Below are 12,280 nucleotides of genomic sequence, written 5' to 3'. Positions count from 1 at the left end.
AACTCATTTCAAAAATGAGGAAAATATCGAATAAACGAAAAAAAAATTGTTGCATGCATGGATGTTTTTTATAGTTTTGCGAAGCTATTCTACCTCCTTATCATGGCAGAAGAATACAGGTAGATGCATCAACGCTTGGGAGCATTGATATGTCAAAAAAATTTAAATGTTTTTTCAAATATAAGTAGATTTTTATATGTTTTCTTATACTACATCATTCGGAGGCTATTACAATTCGCGTTTTTCAACAATTTTTACAAATTTAAATAATTTTTCATTCAACATTTTTAATTCCAAAATTGGTTTGACAGTTCATTATCCCAGCAGCTGTGTCGACGCGTCTACCTATATTCTTCTACCATGCTCCTTATTGTATTGTATTAATTTTGTAAAAATAGTGTGATTTTCGACTACTCCTATAATCGATAATCGCCCTAAAGAGCCCTATTACTCAAGCCAAGCAAATTGTAACGCCGTCACTGCGGCATCATACGAGCCATGTACTAATTTTTGGCGTCGCGAATTGGCATATTCTCAGCGACTTGATACAAAATATATATGTTCGTTTTGTTTTTCTAATTTTAAATAATAAAAAAAATAATGCACGACGTTGGTAACTTTCAAAGGATTGAGAAAATTGGCGAAGGCACCTATGGAATTGTGTATAAAGCGCGGGATACAAAGACAGGAAAAGATGTGGCTCTGAAGAAAATACGTTTGGAAAGGTATGAATTAAAAGCATTAAAAAAGAAACATGTCTGTGTAAATATTGTGCGGCTCAAAAGGATATTTTGGATATCCTTTGGCAACCTAAATTTCGCGATATATGTAGGTTTGTGTACTTTGATTATTTGTATGCATCGAAAGCCATCAACACAATCGTTACATTCGTATGCTGCCGTTAAGGATATCGGCAAATTGTTGTTACTGTTTTAAACAGCGGCATTAAATGAATAAAATGTTGAAAGCAGGTCGAGGCGCATTAGACAGGTGCCTTTGTAACTGAATGTGTTTGAATGTCCTTCATGAATGTCATTTGCGTTACGATTCCTTTGGTATGTCATAATATACGAGGGGTAATTTATACAAGTGTGTGTCTATGTGTATGTAAGAGTATGTTAAAAGTTTATCCTAGATACTGTGACAAAAGGCATTGCACCACCATTCCAAAAGATGCTAGACAATATCCGAATCGTGTACGTGCTTCGGTGTATTAAAAATTGGAGAACGTAGCACCACATGATTCGGCTTTGTAAAGTCATCTAAAATAACAGCAATGTTTATAATACAAGTGTTTTCTTTAATTCTAAGCATAATATTAACGAATTCTCTCCATTCTCTCCCTCTTGTCTTTTCTTGCTATCTATCCTATTATTATGAGTACATGAGAAGGTAATTGTTGTTGATGTTAGTAATTTTTGTTTGTAAAATTTGCAATAGCTCAATAATTATTTCATATTTTCAGTGAAACCGAGGGTGTCCCTTCGACGGCAATCAGAGAAATTTCGCTTCTGAAGGACTTGCAGCACGAGAACATTGTCCAGCTGTTTGATGTGGTTGTTGCAGATTCCAGTCTTTATATGGTTTTTGAATATCTCAATATGGATTTGAAGAAATTAATGGATAAAAAGAAAGAGGTCTTTACTCCTAAATTGATAAAGGTATGAACACTTGAATATCATCATGTGGGTCGATAAAAAGATTAAGCTTTGCGTGGGGTTGTTGTACAGTGGGGACAAGTTCCACCAGACCTTTCCCAAAATACTTTAATGAGCATGTCTATGGAGTACGACAATGCACAACCGTATATCCCATCTTCGACTCAATATTTCCAAGACTAAAAATTTTTCATTTTTATTTGTTCCTGGGTAACCATTGTTCATACATGCTTAATTTATATAATCCGTAATGAATGTGTTATTCTTGGTACGGAGCACTTCTTAACGCCTGAACTGGATCGGTAAATCCCAAGATTAAATATTTATTGACTGTAAACCCGTTTTCAAAAATTATGAAAACAATGTCTCATTTAGAATAGCCTGTTCATATCGGTACCTCCTGATTTTAGAAAACCAATAGTACTTGAGCTTCTCTTTAATCCAGTACATTTTATAATGGAAGATATAGAAAGAGTATTTTCACTGGTATTCGTTCAGTTATATACTAGTTTCCTTGCAAATTAATATAAATGATATCGTTTCCTTTCTATTTCCAGAGTTATATGTTTCAAATGTTTGATGCCATATCATTTTGCCATACAAATCGTATACTCCATCGTGATTTGAAACCTCAAAATTTGCTGGTCGATGCATCTGGTAATATAAAATTGGCTGATTTTGGTTTGGCAAGGGCTTTCAATATGCCCATGAGGGCCTATACACATGAAGTTGTAACACTATGGTATAGAGCGCCGGAAATCCTGTTGGGTACAAAGTTTTATGCTACTGGAATGGATATTTGGAGTTTGGGTTGTATATTTGCTGAAATGGTAATCACAACTAAATTTAGTTTAATCATATTTACTACATAAAATATATTTCTGTTTTAAGATAATGCGTCGTGCCTTGTTTCCTGGTGATAGTGAAATTGATCAACTGTATAGAATCTTCAGAACCTTAGGAACACCAGATGAAAATACATGGCCTGGTGTATCTCAGTTACCAGATTATAAAGCCAAATTTCCTAGATGGGAAAAAAGTAATATACCAGAAATTATTGTTAAACACGAAGCATTTGATCTATTTAAGGTATGTAAATAAAATGTGATAGTTTAAGATTAAATTCATTAAATTCCATTCTGTTGTAGGCTATGATGGTATATGATCCCAATGATCGAATTTCTGCCAAAAATGCAATGTTACATCCCTATTTCGATGACTTGGAATTAGTTAAACATGTAGATTTACCAAGAGAACCTTAGATATCTCAAACCGCACCGATTTTGTGCATCTTAATTAAATTTAATTAATTATTAATGCAATTATATTAATGCAATTTATATTAACCTGTTTCGTTTCCTAATGTAGTTAAAGTAAACTAATTTATAACTGCCGGTATGCTTATTTAACTTTATGTTGAAATCATTAATTTATACATACATTTCTTATAGAAATAATGAGTTAATAAACGATGTCTGTTTGATGAATATTGAAAAATTTGCATTCGTACTGAAAAGCCTGAATAAAATACAAATTTATGATGCGACAAATCTTAGCAAGTACACGAATTTGGATATCTTGAAATTATTTAAAATGCGTGCTCTGCCGATGTCTCATAAGTTAGCTATGGGCAATAAGTCAGCTATGGGCTTGTTACCTCTGCTGTTACCAATGAAGAGGTAATGTTTTCAGTTGAAAAACACCAATATGTGCCCAATAAAACACAACATAAGTAAATCTGTCAAAAGATATAACTTTTTCTAGAAATGAGAAATTAAATCACGTTTGGAGTCTAGAAAGACAATTTTGGTAAGAATGTGCATGGGAAACTTGGATATAAAAGCGAATAATAATGAAACTCAAATTAATTATGGCAATTCTTTGATTGTATTCGATAATTAAACTGGTCCAATGGAGTGGAGCATTTCGTGGCAAGTAAGTCTACACTGCAAATTAACAAATCAATCCACGATTCCACAGATAGTTTAGTATTTATGGACGCAACTCTTCTATGGATATTGTTTACCATTTGTTTCCTTTTGTCTTATGAATTTAAAGCGAACGTTTAACACGTTCCGTAGTCTGTGTTGTCCATGAAAAACAAAAAAAAATATATAATTTTAAAACCTACATTGAATGAATGGTCTCGTAGTCGATATATTTGGGAAACATAAAAAATATACGACTACGAAAAATGCTTCTTTATTCTATTATAAAATTAAACTATGTATCATCTGATTTCATTTACAAAAGCCTTAGTACTGTCCCAAATCATATGATCTAAAGTGATCTGAAAAATTGAGGAGTGAGGATAAAAAATTTTTTTGTTTCGATTTTCTGACCATTTTTTGGAAGCAATCAGTTGTCACTCATGTCTCTCGGACATGAAATCTACAGAAGATACCTGACTAACAAGTGATTACGTGATGGTATTATCGTTCTTTGCAGTGGGGAAAGTTTATCAATTTTTTTAATGGAACTAACAACAGCGTCCTTGTCCTAGTTTTACTGATGTCACAATACCCACCAACCATTCGCACAAACAACAATTTAAAGATTTAAAAAAAAATTCTTTATTTCTATCGGTAATAATGGGGATATATAATATATAAACCACGCTGCCTAGGCTGTTCCACTAATCGCTGAGGTTTTGTTGTTTTCGGCACAGCACTTTGCCTTCGCCTATTTGTGGAATCATCTTTCATAAATGAACCTAAAATATTTCGTACAGTTTCAGTTTCAATATCTTCGGGTGTACGTCTGCTTGAGGCCTTTGGTTTAAGTCTACGTTTGAGTTTCTTTCTCTTTTCAACGATCTCGTCTTCGTCCGCATTCTCCGATGGGTTTTCAAGTGTTCTTTCCATGGGTTTGGGGTTATTCTTTTTTAACAATTTCTTGACATCATCTGCGGTTTCCTGTTTCAGTAGATTTTTACGTATGGTCACAATTGACTGAGCTATTTGTGGATCGTCGCTTGGTAGCTGTTCAATTTCCTCTGTTTGCCCACCGAATAATTTAAAATTAAATGGTTTGTCCTTAAGTTTTCTCTCGCCGAATATATCATCATCGTTATAGCCCCAATTATCCACAACCTGTACATCATCATCGTAGTCGTAGCCAGGTCCAAGACTTTGACCCTCTTCATTGTATTCCTGATCATTATAACCATCATAGGTGCCGTCGTGTTGCTCATCTCGATGTTGATAATGGCTACTGTAATTATCATCATCATCATCTCCATCATTGCCATAGTAATCATCATCGTCATTTGTCTCTTGGCTATTGTAGTAATCCTCTTGATGACTTGGACCGCCCACCAATTGTAGGGCATAATAATTGCCCGAACGAGGATCATAAAAATGCATTACACTATCCTCATCCATACCCAAGGGCAACAATTGCAATTGCTGATAACCACTTCTACTACCATAATGGTTGTAATAACCACCACTTGTTTGCTGGCTACGTAAATGTGTTTTTCGTCTTTTTTTGCTACTTTTCTTGGTCACCGGCTTGCGACTAGTTCGTGTCCGGGTCCGCCTAATGCGATTGGGTTCCAAATCTTTGTGCACGCCCACAGGAGCTTCCAGAATTTGCTGGGTCTGTGCACTGAACAGATTACCTATGGGATTAGTCATATTGAATCGGAAGTTCCGTACAAAATTTTGCCAATATGTTGAAAATCCTGGTCGCTGTCGTGGCGAAGCTCTCGATTCAATTCTCTCATTTTCAATACTGGGGAAAATACCAACAATTTCACGAAAATTATATGAAGGATATGTTGTGGTTAACTTTGCCGATTTTGCCAGAGCTATGGTGGTACATGTGATTGAGAGTAGGATATAAATCTGTAAGAAAAAATACACACAAAAATACATTGTTGAGCGTAATTCACAACAAATCTTCACCTCCACTATTCTATACCAGCACACTTTTCTTACCTGTGATTTCCACATTTTCTCACAATAATCCTTTTAAATTGTATCAATGACTTATTTCTTCTGCTCACTTCGCATTCGTTCTTAACTCTCTAAAATCAAACGTAGAACTAAAATTCATTTTACAATCTGAGTTATACATTTGGTCTAACAGTAACAAAAAAAGAAATGAAATATTCCATTTTGGGTTAACCCAATTTCGCAAACTCATTATTATTGATGCTCGAAATGTGCCACAGATATTCAATAATTCCTCATTCATGCTTAATAATAATCATCTTCATCAGCTTTATTATTTTTATTATTGGCATCAATCCATCTGTAGAATGATGACCATCTGTATTATTATTATTATTTTCGTTTTATTTGGTAATTTAAATATGAATACAAATGAAAGTTGGTCGATCTTTTGTTTGTTTGAAAAAGCAATTCCAAATAGAAGAAGCAATTCCAAATAGTCTGGTCAAATAATTTCTATTAAAACCAAAAAGAGTTTCAACTTCTTCAGCGCCATCATCATCAACATTGTTAGACCACAACGATAGAGAAAATGAATTAACATAAAAAAATCTATTCAATTGTCTGTTTGATCGTTTCAATATTTAGATGGTTATGGCATACATTATTCTTTAATGAAAACTTGTTTACTTCGATCTGTTAACCCCCACCCCTTGCATGGGTCCCTCTTACCATTTCCAGTTAATTTCATTGTTATGGGTTTTTGCATTTCATTTTTTCCCCTCTTAATAACCGTTGAAATTTATGGCAAGCGATGATTGACTTATTCATGTTGTAAGAGCTCTATCAAGGGCTTCTGCTTAGAACGGTAACTCATTAAAATATTTTGATCACCTTTGATTCATTCGTTGAATGGCACCGTTTTTGGAAGCGCTTCACGACTTTACGTTAATGTGGCTGCGTTGAAGATGAATGAAGTTAAAAGTGTTTACAGAAAAATGTATGCCCATACAATTTTTGGCCATGTTTTATGTTTATGTTTATGTGTATATGTATATGTATGTTTCTAGCACAGCGGTCCATATTTCTATGTTCATATTTATTATATTGTCTTTTTTTTAAGATAACAAAAAAGAATTGTAGATTTTTAGGTATATAAATACGATCAGATTTAAGTTCTAGCTTCACTGACTTGCTCAAATTCACAGGGTAGGTATTAGAGTTACAAAAGAAATGACATATGTAACTATATGTCATTTGGAATTAGCAGAAATACTCATTAAAAATCTATTATTATAACAAAGACATGTCACACGAAATAAGTAGTTATTTTTTGATAACCAAAAATTGATCCTTGATTACCCTCCACCATTTGGAACGAGTTTGGCAATTTTCAAAAAAAAAAAATCTGTTGCAAAATTTTGCTAAAATCCCTAAAATACCGAATGTAGCCGTTATATTAGGGTCCATACGACGACGTGGAATTGGATAGGCATCTTTTGTCATAAACCATTAAAATATTCAAATGCGAAACTTGAATAAAAAATTCGGTGAATAATGTAGCTAAAATCATCAAAATACCGAATATCGGTAGGTACCGTTATATGGGGGATATACGAAGACCTGCACAGAGAATTTTCTGTATTCGCCTGTAGTATCCGTAACGAACTTCAAATACCAAATTTGAAAGAATTATGACGAATAATATCGCAAAATCATCAAAATATCGAATATTGGGAGGTACCGTTATATGGGGGCTATACGAAGACGTGGATCTCCACAAACAATTTTCTGTCATAGGCTGTAGTACCCATTACGAACTTCAAATACCAAATTTGAAACATTTCCTGTGATTAATGTCGCTCAATTCACCAAAATACCGAAAATAGGGAGGAACCATTATATTGGGGGCTACACCAAAACGTGGACCTACATGACCCATTTTCAATATCAAAAGTCCTGCAGACATAATACACATTTGAGTAAAATTTTATCAACCTACTTTATTTCGTTCGAAAGCTAGAGTGATTTACACAGACGGAAGGACATCGCTAAATCGACATAGAATTTTATGCTGATCAAGAATATATACTTTGTGGGGTCTAAAATGTATATTTCGAGGTGTTACAAACGGAATGACAAACTTAATATATGGAGGATACTATTGTAGAGGGTAAAAATTTAATTAAATTTAATTTATTTTTATGCCAAGTAATGAGTAACGGGGCACATAATTGAGCATCTCCGACTATAAAATCGAAAGTAGCTGGTTCTAACAAAATCACAAGTCTGGTGCTCTAAAAATAGAACGACTGCTATTTGGACTTAGTTTTTTATTCTTGGAGGCAGATTGGTAATACCTCAATTATGTGCCCCGTTACTCATTATTTGGTATAAAAGTAAATGTTTTTGCCCAAATCCCATTGTTATACCTCTACCATAGTATGGAGGGCATATTAAGTTTGTCATTCCGTTTGTAACACCTCGAAATATACATTTTTCAAAAGAAATAACTTACCTCATAAAATGAAAAAGGATCATTAAATTGTATTACAACTTGGCAAGTCCTAATTTTTGTATCAGTGCATGGTCAGGTGCGCAAATGTACAATTTCGGAAAATGTTTTTTGACGAAAATGTTTACAACTATCGATTTGAGTACAACTATCGATTTTTTAGAATAGCTGCACAATGATTAAAAAGACAAGTAAAAAAGCAACATAATTCGGTCGGACCAAACTATTAATACCCTCCACCATTTTGAAGGAACTTGAAAAATTTCCAAAAAAAATTTGCATCGAAAAAAACTCGTGTAAGTAATTTATTGTCGTAGGCTGTTGCACCGATTCCGAACTTCAAATAGGAAATTTGAAACAATTCCTGTCTATAATGTCTCTAAAGTCATCAAAATACCCATTATTGGGAAGTAACATTATATGGTGCTCTACGTTACATACATTACGATCAAATAAATTTCAGGAGGTTGCGTAATACAGGGTGAGATAAAAAACTGCAACAAAGTCAAACGCCATAATTTTTACTTTTTTTTTTAATTTTATTCAATGAAAGCAAAAATTGTCGGAAATAGCATCAAATTTTAGAATAAGTTTAGATTTGTTCGAATTGGTCACCTTTGGCACGAATTATGGCCTTCAAACGGCCAATGAAACCGTCACACGCAGCCCGAATGTTGCTCTGCGGTATTTTGGCCCGTTGAGATGGTCGACACTTTCCTTGTCCAGCAGTTTGTAAACAAACAAAATAATCGTGTTTATTTGCCAAAGAGGTCAGCTGAAAATGTGCACCTTCGGTTGGCCACTAGAACTCAAGCGCCGGCCATAGTGATGGTGTGGGCCGCCATAACAGCCGATGGTCGCTATCCGCTCGTATTAATCGACCGTGGTATCAGAATAAATGCCGAATATTATCGCGAAAATATTCTGGAGGGTGTATTAAAGCCTTGGGCACACACACATTTTGGTAGCAGACCTTGGACATTCCAACGGGACTCAGCACCATCGCACTCAACACGCGCCACCCACCTGCATATCAAAAAAAAAAAAAAATTGTATCGGTGTTCTTAAGAAAGAGTATATTCGCTAATTTTTGAGTACAAATTTTTGGACTTTTTTCAAGTTGGCTCTTGAAATAACATAAAATTTCGTTTTAGACATATAATTTCAATATAAATCTCAGAATTCACGATAAATCTAGGTACCATAGTTTTTTATGAAAATTACCTTCATTTAAATACATTCATTAATTTATATACTAAAAGTGAAAATTATATGTTTGGGTTTGTTCCTATTATTTTATTTCGTATCCAATCCGAGTAAAAATCTCTCTTTATACATCACTATTGTGGAAAAGTGTGAAATTAAAAATTGTTCTAGATTATTATATTACAATATTTTTATTAACCCAAATTTTAGAATAACCAAAACTATTATAAAATCCGAAAGAAACATCCAATTTTCTTCATATTTCACACATCCTATTATTTCTACTAACACAATATCTGCTGTGAGGATGGGACAAAACGGTCCATTCCTTCTGCTTTCCATTCAGACTTGGCACATTTCAATATTTCTATTAACACAAGATCTGTTATAAAGATGGTAGAGATCGGACTATTCCCTTTGGTGCCTTCTCCACAAAGGGTCAAAGTTTAGAATAACCAAAACGATTATAATGTTATATATTTCACACATCCCATTATTTCTACTAACACAAAATCTGCTGTGAAGATGAGGTATATTGGTTCATTCCATCTGGTACTTTCCCCACAGAGGGATAAAAATTTTGAATATCCATGAAACTCATAAAACGTGAAATTAACGTTCGATTCCATTCGGACTTGGCACATCTCAATATTTTCATCAAAACATTTCATCTGGTATCTCTCCTACATAGGGTTCAAGATTTTGAAAAACAAAACGCTCGAAGGAAGCGAAATAAACATCCAACTCTCTTCAAATTTCACACATACAAACATTTTTGCTAACACAAGATATGTTGTGAAGATGATACCCTTATGGTAGCTCACACACAAAGGGTCACAAATTTCAATACTTTTAAATTTTTGACTTCGCTTAAAATTGGATATAAATGTTGGATTTTTTTTTTTTTTCGTAATTTTGCTCAATCCAATATTTGTAGCTGTATTAGATGAAGTATGAAAGTGGAATACTTCGGTCGACTATATCACATTTTAATATTTTCTAAAAATTATCACATATCTCATATAAAATGAAGGAAGTATCCAATATTGTCCAAACCTGGCACTTTGCAATATTTATATTATATTTATTCAGGTCCGAAACGAAATGAACAGTATAGGCCCGTTCCCTCGGAACCTACTCGATAGAGGGTCAGCAATTTGAGTAATCATAACACAAGTCAAAATATATTTACATAATCGAACATTGGCTGAGGGTGTACATATGTCGGCTAAACCGATTGATACTTTTGAACTGGTTTTCTCTACTTTCTTTAGCACTTTTTTTCATAATTCGCCTGATTTTCTCCCAAATTATTGAAAAACAAGTAAGCAAAGGCTACAGTCGCGCGGGGCCGACTGTAGCCCTTCTGTGCCTAGCCCTACCCTTTTTCATGAGGATCGGACGATAATTGCAGACTGTATATAATAACACCAAGCTGTGTTGTAAGGTAAGGTGAAAAAATATTATAAAATATACATTTCAATACTAAGTCAAATTGAAAAAATCGCATGCAATAAAATAAATGAAAAAATAACAAAATGTCACAAAATACTACAAAATCTATATTAACATCATTATTAGCATCTTTTTATGCGATTTTTTTAGATTTTATTCTTTTATTCTTGGCACATTTTGAATTGACAAAATTTGTCGAAATCTGTCCAGCCATTCTTGAGATATAAGCATTCTTGCTAACATCCCCTTCCTTTGTATACACATATTGTACATATTTCGCTATATATATCCAATATATTTAATATCGGCGTCTAGGTAACGGTCAGAATTGAACTGTTCGTCTATTTGTGATTTCGCCGATATTAAAAATACTCGCGGTTTAATGGAAAACGTGACTTTTATTTAACACAAATGGTATGGTCTATTTCAACAACTAAATATTACCCGATGACCATCAAAATTGGAAGACTTCTGCCCAGTCCTGAACTCTAGCCCCATGCTAACTTCCGCGTCGATTGGTCCATAATTGCGACCTGTAGAGCAACTGTAAAATCAAGAAAATTTTCAGTTTTTGGTCCATTTCATCCCCTTAATATTGTGCGATCATCTCCAAAAGAAATAGGGTTCTATTCTGACCTTAACCCCACCTCAATTTTCAGTTTCGTGAGAATCGGGCCATAATTGCGACCTGTAGAGTGATTACAAATTAACATGGACAGACGGACGGACGGACATACATAGCTAGATCGACTCAGCTCGGCGAGATAGGAAGATCCATATATACTTTCCTATGTGGGAAACCAATATTTCGTGGTGTTACATAATTTTTGGCCCAATCAAACTTATAATACCCCCAACACATAGTGTTGTAGGGTATAAAAAATTTTGTCGCACGTATAAAGTCAATAAAATTGTTTACGTCCAATGTAATTAATACCAGATCATTGCTGTCGCCAATTTTTTTCCGAATATTGGTCTCAAATTTGAAAAAAAATTTTCGAAAATTTTATTTAAAAACTCTATTTATACTAAAATATCTTTGATATACTTTTATCTTATCGTATTGACAAAAACTTAAATTAACTTCAACTTTAAAAAAGGAATGAAAACAACAGTAGGTTATTACTCTACTTACAAAGTTCGAAAAAAAGTTGTGTGCATATACACGTACTAACGTTGGTATGTTTGTTAACTTCCACTTTGCATGATAACGATTACCGCAAACAAAAACCAGTTAGGTAAAGACAAAGAGGTGCGGGACCGACTATATAATACCCTACACCAATGTGCAAATATTGAGTTTATATTGAAAACTTGTGAGAAATAAATCATACCAACTGTGACCGTATCGGATGGACGTATTACGGCTTTGAAATATATATTAATGTGGAAAATTTTCCATTTAATTTGACGGAAGTATTGTTTTCTGACATATGTGACCTCTTGTAACAAATGCCATTTCTATGCTTTAAGAAGACCTTACCATAGAATCGAATGAAACGCATAATTTGGAGTTAGCGTTTTATTTGGTCCAAAAATGACAGACCTTA

General features: G+C 33.9%; 2 protein-coding genes across 3 annotated transcripts; one reads left to right on the top strand and one right to left on the bottom strand.

Annotated features, from left to right (window-relative positions):
- Window positions 1–487: 487 nt before the first annotated feature.
- Window positions 488–3,226, top strand: LOC101895014 (cyclin-dependent kinase 2). 2 transcript variants are annotated; one of them, XM_005177682.4, is made up of 5 exons: window positions 488–725; window positions 1,466–1,661; window positions 2,216–2,488; window positions 2,550–2,747; window positions 2,807–3,226. In XM_005177682.4, the coding sequence occupies exons 1-5, from the start codon at window positions 601–603 to the stop codon at window positions 2,918–2,920; spliced, it is 906 nt and encodes a 301-aa protein (XP_005177739.1). In that variant the 5' UTR covers window positions 488–600; the 3' UTR covers window positions 2,921–3,226. The 2 variants fall into 2 exon arrangements, with proteins under 2 accessions (XP_005177739.1, XP_058987448.1); XM_059131465.1 differs by lacking the exon at window positions 488–725 and adding an exon at window positions 1,258–1,392.
- A 999-nt stretch (window positions 3,227–4,225) lies between these two features.
- Window positions 4,226–5,730, bottom strand: LOC109611665 (uncharacterized). Its single transcript, XM_020034733.2, has 2 exons — window positions 5,600–5,730; window positions 4,226–5,506 (listed from the first exon to the last, which is right to left on the bottom strand). The coding sequence occupies exons 1-2, from the start codon at window positions 5,612–5,614 to the stop codon at window positions 4,238–4,240; spliced, it is 1,284 nt and encodes a 427-aa protein (XP_019890292.1). The 5' UTR covers window positions 5,615–5,730; the 3' UTR covers window positions 4,226–4,237.
- Between the last annotated feature and the right edge of the window lie 6,550 nt (window positions 5,731–12,280).

Source organism: Musca domestica, unplaced genomic scaffold (assembly GCF_030504385.1).
Source record: "Musca domestica strain aabys unplaced genomic scaffold, Musca_domestica.polishedcontigs.V.1.1 89, whole genome shotgun sequence".
Taxonomy (NCBI): domain Eukaryota; kingdom Metazoa; phylum Arthropoda; class Insecta; order Diptera; family Muscidae; genus Musca; species Musca domestica.
Note: the sequence above shows the minus strand (reverse complement) of the source record. Positions and strands in the feature narration are given on the sequence as shown.

What these genes read in the sequence shown, in the direction of transcription:
- LOC101895014 (XM_005177682.4), top strand. Translation starts at nt 601, where the DNA reads ATGCACGACGTTGGTAACTTTCAAAGGATTGAGAAAATTGGCGAAGGC. An exon ending in TTACTCCTAAATTGATAAAG is followed by an intron (nt 1,662 to 2,215) that starts GTATGAACACTT and finishes TTCTATTTCCAG; the next exon opens with AGTTATATGTTTCAAATGTT. An exon ending in GTTGTATATTTGCTGAAATG is followed by an intron (nt 2,489 to 2,549) that starts GTAATCACAACT and finishes TTCTGTTTTAAG; the next exon opens with ATAATGCGTCGTGCCTTGTT.